General features: G+C 58.8%; 2 protein-coding genes across 7 annotated transcripts in view; one reads left to right on the top strand and one right to left on the bottom strand.

Moving 5' to 3' along the window:
• The window catches only part of CPSF1 (cleavage and polyadenylation specific factor 1), a 14,056-nt gene extending 9,951 nt beyond the window's left edge, over positions 1-4,105 (top strand). Inside the window, exons 21-37 of the mRNA XM_027600619.2 lie at positions 85-259; positions 335-541; positions 621-710; positions 801-944; positions 1,015-1,167; positions 1,851-1,967; positions 2,047-2,137; positions 2,208-2,292; positions 2,362-2,503; positions 2,588-2,740; positions 2,812-2,988; positions 3,066-3,132; positions 3,212-3,259; positions 3,332-3,487; positions 3,560-3,689; positions 3,758-3,896; positions 3,977-4,105. Of these exons, the coding sequence (XP_027456420.1) occupies positions 85-259; positions 335-541; positions 621-710; positions 801-944; positions 1,015-1,167; positions 1,851-1,967; positions 2,047-2,137; positions 2,208-2,292; positions 2,362-2,503; positions 2,588-2,740; positions 2,812-2,988; positions 3,066-3,132; positions 3,212-3,259; positions 3,332-3,487; positions 3,560-3,689; positions 3,758-3,896; positions 3,977-4,024 (2,122 nt within the window). The 3' untranslated portion in view covers positions 4,025-4,105. The remainder of the gene's footprint in view (positions 1-84; positions 260-334; positions 542-620; positions 711-800; positions 945-1,014; positions 1,168-1,850; positions 1,968-2,046; positions 2,138-2,207; positions 2,293-2,361; positions 2,504-2,587; positions 2,741-2,811; positions 2,989-3,065; positions 3,133-3,211; positions 3,260-3,331; positions 3,488-3,559; positions 3,690-3,757; positions 3,897-3,976) is intronic.
• Positions 4,096-20,902, bottom strand: ADCK5 (aarF domain containing kinase 5). Of its 6 annotated transcripts, none has more exons than XM_027600734.2 (15): positions 20,785-20,902; positions 10,931-11,037; positions 9,907-10,056; positions 6,683-6,758; positions 6,331-6,531; positions 6,105-6,245; positions 5,905-6,018; positions 5,668-5,799; positions 5,516-5,599; positions 5,342-5,423; positions 5,190-5,268; positions 5,024-5,115; positions 4,706-4,958; positions 4,505-4,621; positions 4,096-4,416 (listed from the first exon to the last, which is right to left on the bottom strand). In XM_027600734.2, the coding sequence occupies exons 1-15, from the start codon at positions 20,794-20,796 to the stop codon at positions 4,311-4,313; spliced, it is 1,746 nt and encodes a 581-aa protein (XP_027456535.2). In that variant the 5' UTR covers positions 20,797-20,902; the 3' UTR covers positions 4,096-4,310. The 6 variants fall into 6 exon arrangements, with proteins under 6 accessions (XP_027456535.2, XP_027456541.2, XP_027456551.2 ...); XM_027600740.2 differs by having other exon boundaries at positions 5,668-5,775; XM_027600750.2 differs by lacking the exon at positions 5,668-5,799.

Below are 20,902 nucleotides of genomic sequence, written 5' to 3'. Positions count from 1 at the left end.
CGTGGGGGCAGTCACGGCACAGGCTGGGGCCAGGGGGGCCTGTGGCAGGCCCCGTGTGACTTGTGTGCCGGCCCCGGCCTCTAGCCCCACCGTGGATGATGAAGAGGAGATGCTGTACGGGGACTCGGGCTCCCTCTTCAGCCCCAGCAAGGAGGAGGCCCGCAGGAATAGCCAGCCCCCTGCGGACCGGGAGCCCACCCCGTTCCGGGCGGAGCCCACCCACTGGTGCCTGCTGGTGCGGGAAAACGGAACCATGGAGGTGCGTGGGACCCTGTGCCCGGTGCAGCTCCCTGTCCCCGGCTTCCTGTGGCCGCTAACCCCACTCCCCACACAGATATACCAGCTCCCCGACTGGCGGCTGGTGTTCCTGGTGAAGAACTTTCCCGTCGGGCAGAGGGTCCTGGTGGACAGCTCCTTCGGTCAGCCCACCACGCAGGGCGAGGCCCGAAAGGAGGAGGCCACGCGCCAGGGGGAGCTGCCCCTCGTCAAGGAGGTGCTGCTGGTGGCCCTGGGGAGCCGCCAGAGCAGGCCCTACCTGCTGGTGAGTGTGGGCCCTTTGTTCCCCGCGGCAGCCAGGCCGGGTGCCCCCACTTCCCTGGTGACCCTGCACTGCCCCCCAGGTGCACGTGGACCAGGAGCTGCTCATCTACGAGGCCTTCCCGCACGACTCCCAGCTCGGCCAGGGAAACCTCAAAGTCCGTTTCAAGAAGGTGCAGCGACGGCGCTGAGCTGGGCATGGGGTGGATGTGGAACGGGGTTGGGGGCACGAGCCGGCCCTCATGGCGCACCACCCCCTCCAGCTCCCTCACAGCATCAACTTCCGTGAGAAGAAGCCGAAGCCGTCCAAGAAGAAAGTGGAAGGCGGAGGCGCTGAGGAGGGGGCCGGGGCCCGGGGCCGCGTGGCCCGGTTCCGGTACTTCGAGGACATCTATGGCTACTCAGGGGTAGGCCGGCGGCTCTCGGGGGGCCCGGGGTGCGGCAGACGGGGCCTCACCTCACAGTGCCTGCCCTCAGGTGTTCATCTGTGGCCCCTCGCCTCACTGGCTCTTGGTGACTGGCCGGGGGGCCCTGCGGCTGCACCCCATGGGCATCGACGGTCCCATTGACTCCTTTGCCCCGTTCCACAACGTCAACTGTCCCCGTGGTTTCCTGTATTTCAACAGACAGGTAGGGAGACTCCAAGGCTCATGGGCCCCGTGTTGCCCTGCCTGGGTCAGCAGGAGGTGCTGGGGACCCTGCGGGGTGTCCAGCAGGTGGACAAGGCCGAGGTCAAAGAGGTGAGAGACTGGGAAGGCTTGGAGGGCAGGGCAGGCGGGCGTGGCGGCTGCAGCCCCTGAGGGCGCCTGTTTGCGGGGGGCCAGTCCCAGTTCCAGTCACTGCTCTGCCCTTGAGGAGCTGTGTGACTCTGGGCCAGGTGCTCGTTCTCTCTGAGCCCCGTTTCCTCATCTGTGACGTCAGTATGAGGACCCGTGAGGAGAATGTGGCAAGGGCTCTGTAGGTGCTGATGCTCTTGGGACTACGGGTGAAGGACAACAGCCAGGGCCCAGTGGGGGGGTCCCCTCACCTGTCTGCAGACTCTGGCCCGGCCGGGCTGTGGGTAACCTTTGGCCTGCAGCCTCCAGCTTCCTCTGGGCCCAGACCATGTCTGTGGCCAGCATGCCAGCCCTGGGGAAACCTGAGAGAAGGGACGGGAAGGCCGTGAAGCACGGCACAGCACGTCTCAGTCCCTCGCACACCTCGGTTCCGGTAGAGCTGAGGGCTGGCCTCGTGGAGCCCTCGGAAGCCCGGATTTGCCTGCCCTGCCCTCGGCGGATACCAGGTCTCACCGGCCCCTGTCCCCCACGCACCAGGGCGAGCTGAGGATCAGTGTCCTGCCTGCCTACTTGTCCTACGATGCCCCGTGGCCTGTCAGGAAGATCCCCCTGCGCTGCACTGCCCACTACGTGGCTTACCACGTGGAGTCCAAGGTCTGACCCCGTCCTCTTAGGGCCAGGGACCCTCTGGGCGTGGCCTCTCGCACGCCCGTGACGCGCTCCGCTCTCGCAGGTGTATGCAGTCGCCACCAGCACCAACATGCCGTGCACCCGCATCCCGCGCATGACCGGCGAGGAGAAGGAGTTCGAGACCATCGAGAGAGGTGCGTGATGCCCAGAGTGGGCCTTGCTGGCGAGGCTGCCCACCCTGACCGTCGGCCCGTGTCCTTGCAGACGACCGATACATCCACCCCCAGCAGGAGGCCTTCTCCATCCAGCTCATCTCCCCGGTCAGCTGGGAGGCCATCCCCAACGCCAGGTGAGGCTGGGGTCTGGCTGGGGACCGGCGGCCAGCCGGGAGGCGGCATCCTCACTCTGCCTCGTGCAGGATCGAGCTGGAGGAGTGGGAGCACGTGACCTGCATGAAGACCGTGTCGCTGCGCAGCGAGGAGACGGTGTCAGGCCTCAAGGGCTACGTGGCTGCTGGGACCTGCCTCATGCAGGGGGAGGAGGTCACGTGCCGAGGGCGGGTAAGGGGACGGCTGGTGGGGGTGGGCAGTGCCTGGCAGCCCCGGCCCCTTCCCTGCACATCACCCACCCTCCTTCCCCGGCAGATCCTCATCATGGATGTGATCGAGGTGGTGCCTGAGCCTGGCCAGCCCCTGACCAAGAACAAGTTCAAAGTCCTGTATGAGAAGGAGCAGAAGGGGCCTGTGACCGCTCTGTGCCACTGCAATGGCCACCTGGTGTCCGCCATTGGTCAGAAGGTGAGCCCTCCCGCTCACCCTGGGGCCTGCCGCTGCCTGCCCCTTGTCACCCACTGCTGCTGTCCCCCTAGATCTTCCTGTGGAGCCTGCGGGCGAGCGAGCTGACGGGCATGGCCTTCATCGACACCCAGCTCTACATCCACCAGATGATTAGCGTCAAGAACTTCATTCTGGCGGCCGACGTCATGAAGAGCATCTCGCTGCTGCGCTACCAGGAGGAGAGCAAGACACTGAGCCTCGTGTCCCGGGTACCCGTGCGGCCTAGGCCCTGTGCTGGGTGGGTGCTGGCCACGGGCTGACCTTGACGTCCGTCCCCCGTCCCCAGGATGCCAAGCCCCTGGAAGTGTACAGCGTGGACTTCATGGTGGACAACGCCCAGCTGGGTTTCCTGGGTGAGCGCAGGGCCTGGGGGGGTCTCGGGGCTCAGAGACTTCGGGGGTGGCCGGGCTAACCCTGGGCTCTGCTCCCCAGTGTCTGACCGTGACCGCAACCTCATGGTGTACATGTACCTGCCAGAAGGTGAGTATTCCCTCTTCCCCTCTGCGGGGGCTGGCGCTGGGCAGGCAATGACCTGAGCTCCCTCTGGCCTAGCCAAAGAGAGCTTCGGGGGCATGCGCCTGCTCCGGCGGGCAGACTTCCACGTGGGTGCCCACGTGAACACATTCTGGAGGACGCCGTGCCGCGGCGCTGCGGAGGGACCGAGCAAAAAGTCGGTGGTGTGGGAAAACAAGCACATCACCTGGTTTGGTGAGTCCCGGGCCGGACGGGCAGGCGTGTGGGGCGGGGCGGTCAGCCTCACTCACCCGGTGCCTCCTGCAGCCACACTGGACGGTGGCATCGGGCTCCTGCTGCCCATGCAGGAGAAGACGTACCGGCGGCTGCTGATGCTGCAGAATGCGCTGACCACCATGCTGCCCCACCACGCCGGCCTCAACCCCAGGGCCTTCCGGTGAGTGTGCGTCCCCCGCCCCCCCACCCGTGTTCCCGTCGCCCTATACAGCCTGCATGTCTCCCCAGAATGCTGCATGTGGACCGGCGCATCCTGCAGAATGCCGTGCGGAACGTTCTGGATGGGGAGCTGCTCAACCGTTACTTGTACCTGAGCACTATGGAGCGTGGCGAACTGGCCAAGAAGATCGGCACCACTCCTGACATTGTGAGCCCCCAGCCTGCCCCGCGTGGCCCACCCCTCCCCACCTGGCCCTCCCCCCACTCACCAGCCCCATCTCCCTGCAGATCCTGGACGACCTGTTGGAGACTGACCGTGTCACCGCCCACTTCTAGGGTCCCGGATGCCACCACCACCCCTGTGCACTGTCCCCACCCCTTTTTGTACAAAACACAAGGAAAAGATGTTTGATTTGAGAAGAGCTTGTGGTCATTGTCAGGCCTCCTGGCTGGGCTGTGGTCAGAGCCCCATGGTGTTCCGCCCCCCCCCCCCACACACACACACTCTAGGCCACAGCTGCTTCAGCGCCCCAGGTCTCGGGGTGTGTGCACTTCCAGCCCTGGCCAGCTCTGTCGGTCTGGCGCTGGATGAGCCCGAAGGTCCTCTTGCCTCCGGGACTCCCTAGGTCTCCAAGTACTCAGAGAGCCCCTGGGTCTCAGGCAGGAGGCCCAGGTGGACCAAGAGCCGAACCAGGAGGGCGGTGAGCCGCATCGATAGGGTCTCCAGCCTGGGTGGGAGGCCAGAGGGGTCACAGGTTGGTGGGGAGCAGGTCTCGACCACCTGCCCTGGATGCCCGCCCCCTCCCATCTCCTCACCTTAGGGCCACTTCAAACTTGAACATTTCCCAGATGACCCTGCTGTGGCGCAGGAGGCTGGCACCATAGAGGCTCTGGTACGCTGCATCTGCCAGGCGGGTCCAGCCCCTGACCGCACTGCCCAGAGACACAGTCAGCCTGGCCCAATCCCACTCCATCCGCCACTTCCCACCCCCGGGCATCCCGCCAGCCAGCACCCACCTCTTGGCCATGAGGAAGTAGCGGTCCACAGGGGTGCCCAGGGCGGTGTTGATGGCACGCACGGTGTTGATATTGCGCAGCACGAGCAGCATGGGCCGTGGCAGGGCCTTGAGCACCCCCATGATGTCCTCAAAGTGCTCTTGCGCCATGGTCTGCATGTAGGCTGCCTCCTCCCGGCTGAGCAGGTGGGAGCCCCACAGCTGCCCCAGGCGTACGGGCCGCTGCATGAGCATCTCGGAGAAGAGGAAGTAGTCTGGGGGGCGGTGAGCCAGGACCGCGTGCCCCACAAGCCCCCAGGCCCGCACACCCCGGCCTCACCTCGCACTCCGAGTGCCTCTGCATGTGTCTTCATGGCGGCATCGTCCCTGAGAATGATGGCCCGCCATAGCTGGCACAGGGCCGACCGGTCCCTGCAGGAAGCCAGCAGTAAGGCCGGGGCACCGGGGCCCTGCCCCCTCAGCCCCCCCCAGGCTCCCCGCCTTACTTCTTGTCCAGAAACTGGTAGAGCCCGTGGTCCAGCAGCACCAGCTGGGCCTTCCCGTCGGGGCCTTTCCGCACCAGAACTAGGGACACAGCGTGTCAGCTCATGTCCCCTGAACCCTGACTCCCACCCCCACCCCCGGGGACTTTTCCTACCATTGCCAGGGTGAGGGTCCGAGTGGATGAAGCCTGTATAAAATATCTGCTCCGCAAAAGCCTGGATGAGCTTCTCTGCGATCTGGGGAGAGAACAGGACCGGGCCACCATCACCCTGTGCTTGGGGCACACACATGCCCGGCCACGCCCACAGGCTGATGCACGCGCACTCACATCCTTCACCGCCAGCCCCATGCACTTGATGGCCTCCACATCGCTGACCTTGCAGCCTTCGCAGAATTCCGCCGTCAGCACACGCTGGGAGAGAGCAAGTGGCTGAGCTCAGCAGGGCTGCACGTCCCCACCCAGGAGGGGGCCCAGCCCACCTTGCTGGACGTGTCCCAGTGCACGCGGGGGACCACGATATAGCGGAAGTGCTGCAGCTCCCGGGCACAGCGCTCGGCATTTCGGCCCTCGTTCTCGAAGTCCAGCTCCTGCGCCAAGGTGCCCTTCAGGTCCTGGGGGCCACATGGGCAGCTGGGGGTCGAGGCTGGGGACCAGCCCACCCCGGCACATGACATGCAGACCCTGCTTGCTCCGGCCCGTCTCTGGGCAGCAGTTACCTGGAGGACCCAGCTGAAGCCAAAGCTGGGGTGCATGAACTCGACGAGCTGGAGCAGGAGCTCCAGGGTGTGGATGTCGCCGTCAAAGCGGTCCCGCAGATCGATGTACTGCACCTGCATTGGGCGAGGGTGCAGGGAAGACCCAGGGCTGCCAGCACCGGCCCAGACCCCGCTGCAGCGCAGAGCGGGCCCCCATGTACCTTCACGGCCACCTCCGTGCCATCGTGCAGCTTGGCTCGGTGCACCTGGGCCAGGCTCGCGGCGGCGATGGGCTGATAGTCGAACTCCCGAAAGAGTTTGTGGGGCAAGGCCTGGAAGTCCTCGAGGAACAGCTCGTCCACCTGGCAGGAGAGGGTTCTTGGAGCAGCGTGGGGCGGGGAGGGCGTGGGGCACTGCCAGAGCCCCCAGCCCAAGTGCAGGGCTCACCTCCTGGAACCCGCGCGTGAGGGCCCTGTCCTCCAGCACACGTAGAGTCCTGATATACTCCGGGGGCAGCAGGTGGTTGAAGGAGCACAGCCCCTGGCCCAGCTTCACGTACAGGCCCCCGTTGCTGATGGCCCCGGCGACCAGGGCGTCAGCCGCCCGCTGGTGACATGCAGACATCACCTCCAAGTACCCCGGGCTGTTCTGACCACAGGCATGGAGGGAAGGGATGGGGGCGGGCGGGCAGGCGCCTCCTCAGTGCCCCCGGCACCCACCTTCATCTAGCGTGTCACCATCCCCCCCTCTTCTCCCACTGTGAGGCCGAGCCCACTGTGGCTAGGATGCAGGGACAAACCTCTTCCACCCCACGCAGGACGACGTTTGCACACCACCAGTAGTCCAGGGAGATCTGTAGGCCTATCCTCAGAGACCTGTTGACAGAGGCTGCCTTCAGCTCTCGGCAGGCACAGCGCCTCAGAGCCGCCCCACCCCCGCCCCAAACCCCCGGCCCAGACTGAGCATGTGGCAGGGGCTGCTGGGCTTCCAGGCTGGACCAGGAGGGAGAGGACAGGCTCTGGTCTGGTGTCCTTGCTCTTAGCACTGCCAGCAGGGCAGTCTCAGCTCCTGGTCTACACCACCCCTGTGCCTGAACACGCACCACCGAGCACCCAGCACAGACGGGAGGGGCAAGAGCTGGTGGGGGGCGCTCGGGTCAGGCCCGAAGGACCAGGCTTCTTACTGCTCTCTTACAGCACCTAAGACCTGTGCAGCGGTGATGGCTAGTGAGCGGCTGTCCCCAGCTCCCGTGCTCAGGCATGCCCTTGCCCCAGGCCCCTCTGCGCTGCGCGCCCTGCCGAGCCCCCAGGCGCTCTCCACGTGTCCCTGGACAGCAGCCTCCAGGGAGCTGGATCCCAGAGCAGGGCTCCTAGCGCTCTCCACTGTCCTGGGGACCCGGGCCCCCCCTTATGTTGGCAAGGGTACTCACTCCCCGGGGCCCAGGCTATGGACAGGCAGCCCTGGCTCTGGGGAGGGAAGGAACCAGGGCTGAGGCCCGCCTCCAGCATCACAGACCGCAGACCCTCAAACCTTCATGAGAGGGGTGTAGGGCTCCTCTTCCTCAAGGAAGAAGCCCTGAGGGGACCTGGGGCCACTGGTCAAGCCAAACCTCTACCTTCTGCCTCCCAGCCACCCCCGCCACAGGAGGGTGAGAGCTGAAAGGGAGGAAGGAAAAGGCTGCTGGGTTCCGGACCGGTCCGCCTCCCCGCTAGGGTATACGCTACTCCCAGCAGCTGTGGTGACGGAGCATGCTCGAGCAGCGTCGGGTCAGCGCGTGCCTGAGGCGTGCCGCACTGCACGCCACAAACGAACGGGCTCTGTCCCACTCACCCCCAGCCGGACCCCGGGAACGAACGGGACTGTCTGTGAACAGAGCGCGGTTGGCAGGGGGAGCAAGGACACGGGAATTCTCTGAGCTCCCTAGAGATACAGAGCGGGGGAGGGGGCTTCCCTCCTTCCTGAATAATTCAGTCCAAAAGGGAATGCAAGGTCTGCAAAGGGGCAGGGGCAGTTGCTACACTCGGTCACCGATCAAATAAGTCACTAAATTATGGACAAGGAAAGCCAAGATTCTGCCAGTTGGAGAAAGGAGTAAATGAGAATGATCTCTGTACTGGGAAGTACCTGCGTGAATGCAGGTGTGGTGTGTGTGGCTAGATACAGGGATGGACACATGTAAGTGTGCGCATGCACACAGCCACACGTCCAAACAGCCTGGGCGCAGACCGCCCAGAGCAGCGAGCACAGCCCTGGTCCTTAAGACCCTTCTCCAGGGGCGCCTGGGCGGCTCAGTCACTGAGCGTCTGCTTTAGGCTCGGGTCATGATCCCGGGGTCCTGGGCTCGAGCCCCGCGTCGGGCTCCCTGCTCCGCGGGAAGCCTGCTGCTCCCTCTCCCACTCGCCCTGCTGTGTTCCTGCTCTCGCTGTGTCTCTCTGTCAAATAGATAAATAAAATCTTTTAAAAAAAGGACCCTTCTCCGTTCCAAGGAACCAGGCTTCCTACCGCCCATCTCCGAGCCTTCACACACTCGTGACGGGTTCCGATCGCTCTCCTACAGCAGAACAAGCTCCCGACTCCCCTGGTGAAGCCAGCCCCGACGTGCTCCCCACGTGTGCTCCGTCCCTGCGCTCCGGCACATACACTGACCCTGGCTCCGGAGGCCCTGTGGCCGCCCTGTGCCCAGCCTGCCTGTCCTGCAATGGCTGGGGCTTACGGCGGGGACAAGAACACGCTGGGAAAAGAACAGTTGTAGCTGCCTCCCTCTGACCCCAGCTCAGCCTCTGAAAGCAAAGCTGTGAAAATACCTTTTCTCAGGAAGGAAGCCGAGAAGGCAGGCGCGCCTGCGATGGGGCATCTGACACTGGGCAAGAGCAGCGTGTAGGAGGCGGATGTGAGACAAGCTCAGACACGCCAAGTGTGCATTTCGGAAGCAGGCTGCTTGGGGACCGTCCCCACCAGTCCCACACAGTGGAGAGCCACAGAAGAAAAGACAGAGCCAACTCCAGGCTCTGCCCTCATCCACCTCAGGACTGGGAGACTGGACAACCCTACAGGACAGAGAACTCACTACCCAGAACCTGCCCAGGAGGGCAACGAGGTGCTTTAGGCAAACCTGACCACCTAGGGAGACAGGTGTGCAGGGGCGGGGCCACCATCAAGGAGTTAAGAAGTGACCAGTCTGTCGTGTCCTCATGGCAGGAAGTGGCCAAGCATTCAGCCATCCACCCGACCATGGCCTCCATCAGCATAAATTTCAGGGACGTTTCTGGCTAAGTGCCCGAAGGCCTTAGTAGTCCTAAGCCTTCCCCTGAGAGATGGACCCAGGTTGGAGAGGCTGCAGGTGCTCAGAGCTGCAGCCCCCGACCCCACAGCCTCCTCAGGCAAGGAGGACGAACCACTTCCCTGGGCAACCATGTGCACCCCCCAGTCCAGGCCCACAGTGCGTTTGGGTAGACTGAGGTTTCACTCAAAGCCAAGAGCTGGTTCTCAGGATTTCTTGGCTGTAGGAATTCCTCCAACAGGAATGTCACCCCTACCCCCCAAGAATCTTGCACGGGTAGATAAGGGAGTATGAAAAGGGCCTTCAGTTTAAGGCACCCTTAATACTAATGACCAGACACTATCCATCTCTAGACCAGTCACTGGGACTGGAGGAGGGATGGCAGCCCTCCCCTCTGCGCCCCAAAGCCCTCTGGGTGCCAACTCTCCTTGGGGGAGTGGAGGTGAGAAGAGGGAGAGGAGGGAGCAGCTGCCCGTCTGCCCACCAGCCGGCAGGAACCTGACCGGCTCTCCCTCCAGCTGGCCGAGGGTGATCTGAGGGGTCTGTAAGAGGCCACGTCTCGTGGGCGTGGCTCGTTGGCACTACGACCACGTGGACCTGGCAGTACCGGAACGTCTGGAAGGCAGCTTGGAAGGTTCCAGCAAAACCCTGCAGCCCCCCCCAGCCCCAGCTCCGGCTCCGCACACCTCAGGACAGGTGGGGGGGCAGGGGAGAAAGCCGTGCCGTGCCCCCGCCCCTTCTACCTGCTGAAGCGCCCCACGCCGTCCACCACGAGCCTCATCCTTCTCTTCTCCTGAGGCTCTGCTGTGAGATAGCGGGCCCCAAGTAGCAGGGGTACCCCCAGCATCGTGGCAGAGAGCGCCTTCCTCCATAGGGGCTGGGGCCTGAAGGACCTGCAGGGAGACAGCGGGGCATGGGGCAGGTCACTTCCTGTCTGCCCACCGGGCCTGGGCTCTGGGGCCTCTGCTGCCCACAGGCTGAGGGGCACTCTCAGACAGAACCTGGCCCACCCCAGGGAGCTGCAGCTCCACGAGAAGCCTCTGCAGGCAGCCCCGGTGCCAGAGGCCCGAGTGGTCTCTAGTGTGTTCCAAGTCACCTTGCCCGAGCCCCATGGATACCTTGGATGCCAGGCTCCAAGGGGCCAGTGAGCAAAGAAAGCAGCTCTTTGGCCTCACGGGAAGCAGCTCACAGGCAGAGCTGAGATCCTCACCGGACGAGGGCCTCCTATGCTGCACGGAGTTACAACCACTGTCGCCCAACTGAACTGCCAAGTGCCAGGTGATGGGGACTAAGGGCGAGCCCAACAGGAGCCCAACAGGAGCCCCTGGCCCAAGGTCACCAGGCAGCGAGTTCACGCTTGGGTGACTCACTGTGGCCCGCCAGGCCTGAGTCTAGCCTCCTGCCGCTCCCCACCTCGCTCCCCGCTGTCCCGCCCACCGGCTTCAGGCCTGGAACCCTCCTACGTCCAGTTCTCGCTACCTCTCCCTGTTGTCTTGGCCCCATCCACAGTGGTCCCACCCCTCTTCACGGCTCCAGCCTCGGTGTGCTCATGCCACTGCTGTCGGGGAGTCCTGCCCCAGGGGCGCCAGTCCCTGGCAGGGGCAGGGGGCTACCAACCCCAAGCCACCACACAGAGGAGCAGACGCATCTGTCTTGGGGGTGGAAGCACAGAGAAGTCCAGCCTTGGGCCCCACAAGAGAGGTCTTCCATCCCTGCCTGGCAAGAGGCACGGGCCCTAGCGGGCACCTGGGGCTGTGGAGAACTCACCAACTTGCGGGCAGGACCCTGAGGTTTCTCCTGGGGAAGGCAGGGGGGGACCGCCAGGGGTTCCGCCTGCTGTGCAGCAGGGCAGAGTGGAAGCCGCAGAGCTGTGACTGCAAAGGGAGCAAACAGCACAGGGTCACACAGGCCTGGAGCCGAGGGGCAAGCCGTACCTCCCTGTACCCAAATATGCCATCAGCGCCTGTCAGCACTTGCAGGGATGTGCTCGGGGCCAGGCCTACATGTTTGGTGCAGGAATGCGGGACAATCCCTCCTCTGGAGAGCAAGGCCGAGATCCAAGAATGACACGAGAGAAGGCAAGGCCACACTGTTGGCACCAGGAGCTTCTGCCTCGGGGCACCACGACAGGTCATTGGAAACGCCCACCTCTGTGCATCCCTTCCGTCGCGGCCTTGGACCCTCTCCTCGGGGCCCCGGGACCTCTCCCTATTTGTCTGTTGCTCAGCCCACTGACCACCAGCCTCAGGAAGTCATTCTGAATTTCCAAAGGAATGATCAATAATGCTTCATCACACAGTCAGAAAGATGTCAGACTCAAGAAGACCAGAGGCAGTAAAAGGGACCCTGTGTAGGTGGTCGTTCTGAGAAGACCTGCTAGGACCCCAGCGGCGGAGACCTGGAGGACGGCAGGGAAGGCCAAGTGGAAGACGTGCCACAGGTACCACGGGGACGGCGCAGCGCTGGCTTATTCCAGTGACCACAGAAACATGGCTCTCCTACGCTCACTGACAACCCTGGTCTCCCAATCTTACTTGAATTATGGGGTCTTAAGAGTTCCTCAACCACAAACTGCCAACTGCAAATTCTTTTTAGGGAAAAAAAAGGTTACGCATAGTAAGTCATGACCCATGGCACAGATGTTAACATTTTTATCATGAACCCTGGACCAAATAAAGGACTGACTTTCCAGTCATTTTCTGGCCAAAACACACAGCCCTGGAGACCATTTCAAGGACTGCAAAACAAGACAAAAGTCAAAGGAAAAGGTCCATGACCTATTGTCCCAAGAGAACACAGGCTGACAGAAAACCTCTGCTCAGCAAGGCCACACACAGCGAGTGCAGATCCTCAAGGAAACCCCACAGAGGCGAGAACGGCAGCGCAGGCAGACAGGAGGTGAGGACCAGCGGCAGGAAGAGCCCCTAGGCTTCCTGTGCAAGAGAGCAGGATAGCACAGCCCCCTCCCCCCGCCCCAGCCCTCTGGCCCGCACAACCTGACTCGGCCACGTGCACACAGCTATGCTGAGGCTCAGCAGCAGAAGAGGAAGCCCAGAGGATGAGCATCTGTGACCACAGATATCTGGTGGATAGTCACTCAGAACATTAGAGAGTCCCTGCAGCATGGCTGGTTCCACACTGGGATCCCAAGGGTTTGTGACAACAAGCAGGTGTGCCAGGAAGGAAAGCGCTGCCCACACCATCCACTCCCCTCAGATGCATCTCTGTCCAGGCTCCGTCCAGCCCCTGCCCGTTCTCTTCAAGGCCTTCAGCCCCTCCCTCCCCGTACCCCTCACCTGATTCCAACCTTCTACCACATACACCCATCACACAAACCCTGCCAGAGATGCCCCGTGTGACACTGGGTCCTGTATGCAACCAGGGGCCACGGACAGATGCAAAGCCAAGACACAGGGACGGCATGGGGCACAAGGGAGGGAAGGCGCTGCCACCCGGCAGTGAGTAGGACCTCCCCATGAACACCAGAGAAGGTCTTCTGTACAGAGAATGTGGGCTCAGTAGAGGCCTGAAGCCAGGACCGCGCAGGGCATTTCTGGGGCGGAGAGGCCTATGTGAAAGGCTGGAAAACATACTGTATGCTCACAGGTGGGGGGTGCCCAAAAAGAGCAGGCGGCAAAGTGAGCCAGAGTCAGGCAGAGCATCCCGAGGGGCCCTGGGGTTTTCCTGCAGGGAGTGGGCCCTGTGCTGGGGAGGTCAGTCCAGGAGGAGGGTGCTGGGTGATGGAGCCAAGTGGATTCAAGGCAAGTGTGAGCAACTGGCAAGATGGCCCAAGGCTGGTGCCTGAGAGCCAGGGAGTGCTGCGGTGCCTGGAGCTCTGGCCAGTGAGGGCCGTGCTGTGATTCTGACCTCAAGGAGACTGCAAGGCCACTGAGTAAGAATTGACAACAGCCACCAGCCGCCAGCCACTGGAGCTCAGCACTCGTTGTCAGTGGCCCTGAGCAAGTCCAGCAAGTGGCTCCAGGGTGCGGGGCATCCTTTAAACAGCCTGGCCTCTTCAGAAAGTCGTTAGGATTCATGAGTGGGGAACACTGGTACTAGGCACAGTCGTTAATCAATTCTTTGCTTCTATAAATATTTGCAAGATTTTTTAAAGATTTATTTATTTGAGAGAGAGCAAGCGGAGGGGGAGGGAGACAAGGGACTCCCCACTGAGCGAGAAGCCTGACACGGGACTCGATCCCGTGACCCTTGGATCATGACCTGGGCCGAAATCAAGAATTAGACGCCTACTACGTTCAGCTCAGGTCATGATCCCGGGAGTCCTGGGACGAGTCCCGCGTCGGGCTCGCTGCTCAGCGGGGAGTCTGTTTCTCCAGCTCCTTCTGCCCCTCCCCCTGCTTGCGTGAGTTCTCTCTCCAAAAAAAAAGAATTGGACACTTAGCCAACTGAGCCACACAGGCACTCCAATATTTGCAATTTTTTATAACGATAAGTTAAAAAACAATCACAGGAAAAATGTGGGAAGACCGTTGTAGACTGGGAGGCTAGACAGACAAGACGCCTGGGCGCACCTCAGGCTGCAGGAAAGCTCCTATAAACCCAGTCCTGGGACAAGCTGGTCAGAGTACGACAGACATCCGGGAATGACTGCTCACGCTCCTAGGCACGATTAAGTTAAGTGAGAATGATGTTTAGCGGATGCATGTTGAAATGTTTAGATTGTGTCAAAATGTCTGCAACTTACTTTCAAATGGTCCAATGACAACAAAATATATGGTTTCAAGTAGAAATAGGAACAGCTAGAGCAAGATATTCATAGTGGGTGGGTCTAGGTGTGGGTATCGGGACAGTTAACTATGTAGGACCATGCTGTCAGCTTGTCCCTGTATTTAAACGTTCTCATGACCAAAGTGGCAGGCGGCTGCTATGCTCTTCCCGGTCCCAGTCAGGAAGGTGGCACTGTTTTATTACCCTATTGTTTCCTTTATAAACTTATTGCAATCACATACAAAGCTTTATATAGTTACATAAATGACTAAACTGTAAATCCCTTACCTAATACAGTCTAATACAAATAATTACTTTTACCGCCTCCCCCAGTTGCAAATACTTTACTACACTGTCAATTCTGTTTTTAACCTTCCTTTTATATTATTGTCATGCATTTTTAAGTTGTTTTTGGTTTCTTGTTGTTGTTTGTTTTTGAGAGGGAGAGAGGGAGGGCATGGAAGGGGCAGAGGGAGAGGGAAAGAATCTTAAGCAGGATCCACGCCCAGCACAGAGCCTGACATGGGGCTCCATCTCACCACTCTGAGATTATGACCTGAACCAAAATCAAGTCAGATGGTCAACCAACTGAGCCACCCAGGCGCCCCTATTTTAAGTTTTTATTTTACTTCCAGCATAGTTAACATACAGTGATTCAACACTTACACACATCACCTGGTGCTCATCACAAGCGCACTCCTTGATCCCCACCACCTGTTTCCCATCCCCCCATCTTCCTCCCCTCTGGGGACCATCCATTCTCTATACTTAAAAGAGTCTGTTTCTTGCTTTGTCTCTTTTGTTTTTTCCTTTGCTCCTTTGTTTTTTAAATTCCACATATGAGCAACATCATATGGTATTTGTCTTTCTCTTACTTTGCTTAGCATTATTACTCTTTAGCTCCATCCATGTTGTTGCAAATACCAAGATTCCATTCCTTTTTATGGCTGAATAATATTCCATTGTATATATACCACTTCTTCATCCATCATCAGTCGATGGACACTTGGACCGCTTCCACAGTTTGGCTACTGTTGGTAGTGCTGCTATAAACAAAGGGGTGCATGTATCCCTTTGAATTAGTGTTTTTGTGTATTTTTTGGGTAAATAGCTAATAGTGCAATTGCTGGGTGATAGGGTAGCTCTATTTTAACTTTTTGAGGAACCTCCATACTGTTCTCCAGAGTGGCTGCACCAGCTTGCATTCCCACCAGCAGTGTAGGAGGGTTCCTTCTTCTCCATATCCTAGGAAGGTGGCATTTTGAAGATGAGGCAGCTAGGGCAGGGCAGGGGTACTCACCAGGGGCAACTGTGTGCCCAAGACATCTGGCATTGTCTGGAGACACTCTTAGTTGTCACAACCTGGGAAAAGGGGTGCTCTTAGCATTGAACGGGTGGAGGCCAGGGACACTGCCCAACACCAGACAGTGCCCAGGATGGCCCTGCCCTAGAGACTCAGGTAGAGCCAAGGCTGAGAAGGGGTAGACTAAACACAGACTGCTGAGCTGGAGACTCCAGCAAGTACTAGCTGTGCAGTGAGAGCAAGCTACCTCCCTCTCTGCACCTCAGTTTCACTGTCTATAAAGCAAGGACCACTGTACTGTTCACATACGGGTCAAGTGAATATTTGCAAAGCCCTCTGCACTGTGCCCAGCCCACACGACAGACCAGGCAGATGGGCATGCTGAGGTCATTCTGGGATCAAGGAGCAGCTACTCTCCACAGCTCTCCTGCTCACTGTGCCATGCCACCTGCTTGTCCCCATGCCCTTACTCTCCTGCCAATAGCCCTGCCCCCAGGAGTCCGCTCCACCTAACACGAAGAAGTACATACTTGCTAGATTAAATTTAACTATTTATGTTAACAGATCATCAGCTTCCCACAGCTTTTTCAGGAGAAAAAAAACAGCACTTAGTCCAGAAGATAAAAGAGACTATTTCCAACATATGTAAAACTTGGAGATAGGTTACATATAGAATATGAAGAAATGCTTTACTTAATAGGAGCAGAAGGGCAGGAGCGAGTGAAAGGACAGCAAGGTTTGCTGCAAAGTTCCAGTGGTGTTCGTGGGTTCAGAAGCACCGCCGCCGCAGACAAAGAAGGAAAGTGGCCAAAGCTGACCGACAATGATTATTCTGAGACATAAGCATTCAAAAAGGGAAAGGAAGGGAAAGGGGGAGGGAAAGGGAAGGGAAAGGGAAGGGGAAGGGAAGGAAAGGAAAGATTTGTGAGCTATTCTAGCCAATAAACTGGAGAAGCAGAGAGAAAGGCCTCATGATTCGGAGGCTGCAAGCACCAAGGCTGAAGCAAGGGATGGCAGGGAATGTAACATGCCAGAGCCCAGGCATGGCTGCCCCAAGACTGCAGGCTAAACCCAGCATCACAAGAGCCCCAGACCCTCCAGATACCCATGAGGGCTGAGCAAGAGGGGCCACACCCGTGTCCTTTCACAGAGGAGCACGCTAACTCTGAATTATTTTACACTAAAGCACAAGGCCCTGGCTGCGCCCCAAGCCTCAGAAGGGGCAAGGCCAGAAAGGTAACTGCCCCTGGCCGCAGTCCCCAGTACCAGTTTCTGCTTTCTTAGATGCCGTTGCAGCAATAAGGACTCGGGCTGCATCTCGTCATTCCCCAATTCATTTCCCAGCAGTGAGTGACTCTTCACTCACACTCCCATAACAAAGGTCCCTCTGGTAGAACCTGGACAGCCTACACAGCACCAGGCCCAGGGGCCTGGAATGCCCTTCGCCAGCCCCTAATTCCCCAGTCCTGTCCCTCATCCCCCCATCTGCCTCTGCAAGTTGTACACGCCTCTCCCACCATCCTTATCGCACCGGAGTGTGACTGTTAGTTTAGTCTCTGTTCCCCCACCAGACTGTGCAGGGTCCACCTCTTAATCATCTCTGTGCTTCTAGGATCTAGTGCAGTGCTTATTAGATAAAGCAGGAACTCCATGAAGGCTTGCTGAATTGAGATAAATGGTGACAGAATGAACCAGAACCCCACACGGCCCAACCCTGAATACTAGGTGAGCAATATGAAGAAGGCCATGGGCAGGTAAGGGACGGCAGCGGCCCTTGCAGCAGCCTGGCTCTGCACAGGACTCCAAGGATGAGGCCTCACGCCGACAACTCCGGAGCCCCTACCACGGTCCACAGGCCCATTCAAGTATCTGGCTCCTTCCAGTCTGGGACGGCCAGTGCTCCTCAAACTATCCCCACCATCCAAGAGACATGCCCGAAGCCCAAAGAAGTCACATGACTATAAATATGGGACAGAACCTATAGCCAGATCTTCCAGGAACCAGTCCAGGGCAATTTCCAGCACATCACATATAACTCAAATCACACCCAGAGCTTAAGCACCAGAACATGTCAGCAAACAGGCAAAGAAAGAGCTGTGGATCGCCAGGCTGCTCCCTCAGGCACCAGTGCCTTCTCACCAGGACAACTACATGCCCTGGCTTGCCTGGGACAGCCCTAGCTTACACTTGTCTCTGCACCCACCACCTCAAAGCCTTCCAGTTTGGACAAGATGAAATGGACCTTCTCTACACCAGTCTCTCATGCTTGCTTGCTTGCTTGCTTCTTTCTTTCTTTCTTTTTCTTTTTTATTTTTTTTAGATTTATTTATTTATTTATTTGAGAGAGAGAATGAGATGGAGAGAGCATGAGAGGGGGGAGGGTCAGAGGGAGAAGCAGACTCCCCATTGAGCAGGGAGCCCGATGCGGGACTCAATCCCGGGACTCCAGGATCATGACCTGAGCTGAAGGCAGTCGCTTAACCAACTGAGCCACCCAGGCACCCTCTTTTTTTTTTTTTTTTTTTTTAAAGATTTTTTACTTATTTATTTGACACACGGAGAGATAGTAAGAGAGAGAGCACGAGCAGGGGGAGTGGCAGGCAGGCAGAAGGAGAGGGAGAAGCAGGCTCTCCACTGAGCAAGGAGCCCAATGCGGGGCTCGATCCCAGGGACCTGAGCCAAAGGCAGCCGCTTAACGACTGAGCCACCCAGGCGCCCCCTTCTCGTGCTTTCTTAGAGTGTGTGCACAGCCTGCCTGCAGAAACAGAGTGCTCGTCTGGAACTCAGCTAACAACGTATAAAGTAGGGGGGAAAAAAGGCTCTGAGTAGTGAGACCCAAATAGGTATTACAAAGGTCACCAACAGGCTGAGCTACCCGCTTCCCTGCCACGCTGTCGATTAGACAGAGCACACTAGGGGTTGAAAGGTCATTGCAGGCAAACCAGCCCACAGCACTAAGAAGCACCTGCTGCATCTCATGATGAGGCCCAAACCAGAAGAACTACAGAGGTGACAGAACCACGCCTGTTTCCTGGCAGGGTCAACCGCCCTGTGTACTTAAACAGGAGAGGAATCCAAGGCACAGATATGTTCCCACAGGTAGGAAGTGAGCCTAGGAATCTGGGCCCAGGAGAGGTGGCCTAGAGGACCATGAATACCCTGCCCTTTTCTTTTCCAAGGGTCTATGACCCTCTTGGCACCAGTCAGGTCTCAGAAGCTTACGGGGCTCTGCTCCACTTACCAGATGTGAGCAGCTCCTCATCAGAAGCTAACACCTGCCTGCCCACTCCTTAGAGCGGTTGGGAGGATTAAGTGACCCAAATATGTGCAGACACTTTGTAAGCTGTAAAGTGCTGGGCTAAAGGCCAATTCAGTGCCTGTTTGCCTGGCTCCCACACTACCTCTGCCTCACCCCAATCCATAAAACACCCTTGTGGAAGGCAGCTGCTCACTGCAAGTCACAAAGATGAACAGAAATGCATCTGTACTTAAGTTGAAAACCCAAAAGACTCCACCTGAGAACTGCTAGAACTCATACAGGAATTCAGCAACGTAGCAGGATATTAAGTCAATGCACAGAATCAGCTGCACTTTGTACACTAACAATGAGACAGAAATAGGCAGAAGACACGGACAGACATTTCTCCAAAGACATCCAAATGGCCAACAGACACAAGAAAAAGTGCTCAACATCACTTGGCATCAGGGAAATACAAATCAAAACCACAATGAGATACCACCTCACACCAGTCAGAATGGCTAAAATTAACAAGTCAGGAAACGACAGATGTTGGCGGGGATGCGGAGAAAGGGGAACCCTCCTACACTGTTGGTGGGAATGCAAGCTGGTGCAGCCACTCTGGAAAACAGTATGGAGGCTCCTCAAAAAGTTGAAAATAGAGCTACCGTATGACCCAGCAATTGCACTACTGGGTATTTACCCCAAAGATACAAATGTAGGGATCCGATGGGGCACGTGCACCCCTATGTTTATAGCAGCAATGTCCACAATAGCCAAACTGTGGAAAGAGCCAAGATGTCCCTCGACAGATGAATGGATAAAGAAGAGGTGGTATATATACACAATGGAATATTATGCAGCCATCAGAAAGGATGAATACCTACCATTTGCCATGATGTGGATGGAACTGGAGGGCATTATGCTAAGTGAAATAAGTCAAGCAAAGAAAGACAATTATCATATGATCTCACCAATATGTGGAATTTAAGAAACAACACAGAGGATCATAGAGGAAGGGAGGGAAAAAGGAAACAAGAAAACCAGAGAGGGAGACAAACCATAAGAGACTCTTAATCATAGCAAACAAACAGGGTTGCTGGAGGGGAGTGGGGGTCAGGGGAATGGGGTAACTGGGGGATGGGCATGAAGGAGGGCACGTGATGGAACCAGCACTGAGTGTTGTATAAGACTGATGAATCACTGACCTCTACCTCTGAAACCAATAATATGCTATATGTTAATTAAATCTAAGTTTAAAAAAAAAAAAGAAACGCATCCATACTGTTTATATCTAACCCTACAAGGCTAGGCTTACTAGAAAAATACAAGCCCTGTAGAAAACTCCAAGTTGAAAAGGCTGATAAATCCTGTCTTTTCAGCTCTAAACCCTATGAGGAAAACGACGGATTCCTGGGGCCAGAGTGGGTGGGAGCGGGGTCAGTGCTTATGACCCCAGGTTTAAAAGGTGCTGATCCCGGGGCGCCTGGGTGGCGCAGTCGTTGAGCGTCTGCCCTCGGCTCAGGTCGTGATCCCGGGGTCCTGGGATCGAGCCCCGCATCGGGCTCCCTGCTCGGCGGGAAGCCTGCCTCTCCCTCCCCCGCTCCCCCTGCTTGTGCTCCCTCTCTCGCTGTCTCTGTCTCTGTGTCAAATAAATAGGTAAAAGCTTTAAAAAAAAAAAAGGTGCTGATACACCTTTTTCAGAGATACAACATCGAGGCCCCACTGCGCAGAGAGCGGGAAGCGCAGCGGCACTCTCAGGGGCTAGGAGGACAGCCTAGGGTCGGGCAGAAGTCCAGGAAGGCCGGCGAGGGGAGCGCTTTCCAGGGCTGGCTGCGCCGCGGGAGCCCGGCACCGACGCTGCGGCCCCCACGCCCTCCGTCCTCTGCTCAGAAGCCGGGCGGCGGGCGCCGGCGCAGGGTGACGGGAGCTGGGCTGGAGACCGGGGCCTCGGGCCCGGGGCTGCCGCACAGGGTGGAGCGGCGGGGGCTCTAAGGCAGACGTGGGCGCCGGGAGAAGCGTCGGGAGGGGTGTCCACGAGCGGAACACACGGGGCTGTCTCGGGGGCAGCTTCTGTCGCGGCGAGCGAGCGGCCTCTGGGGCGTGCCCGCGGGCAGTCCCGGCGGCGGGCCCTCCGGGGGGGGGGGGCCGGGCGCCCCCCCAGCACGGTCGAGGGGTCGCCACCGCGAAGAACCGGGGCTCCGACAACGGTGAAGGACGCCCGCCCCCAGGAGCCCTGACGGTCCCCGACGCGGCCCAGGCCGGGGCGGCTCGGGGCGGCGCCAGGGCTCCGGACGGAGGCTGACGGGGCCTGCGGGAGCGGCGCCCGGCCGCGCCGGGCTGGGAACTCACCGGCCGCCACATCTTCCAGGCCGCCGCGCCGCTCCAGCTCCGGCTCCCGCGCGCCGCACGCCCCCGTCGCCCCGCCCAGCAACCCCTGCGGGGCGGGGGCTCAGTGCGCACGCGCGCC

Source organism: Zalophus californianus, chromosome 4 (genome assembly GCF_009762305.2).
Source record: "Zalophus californianus isolate mZalCal1 chromosome 4, mZalCal1.pri.v2, whole genome shotgun sequence".
In the NCBI taxonomy this organism is placed as follows: Eukaryota; Metazoa; Chordata; class Mammalia; order Carnivora; family Otariidae; genus Zalophus; species Zalophus californianus.
This window is presented reverse-complemented; position numbering and strand designations above follow the sequence as displayed.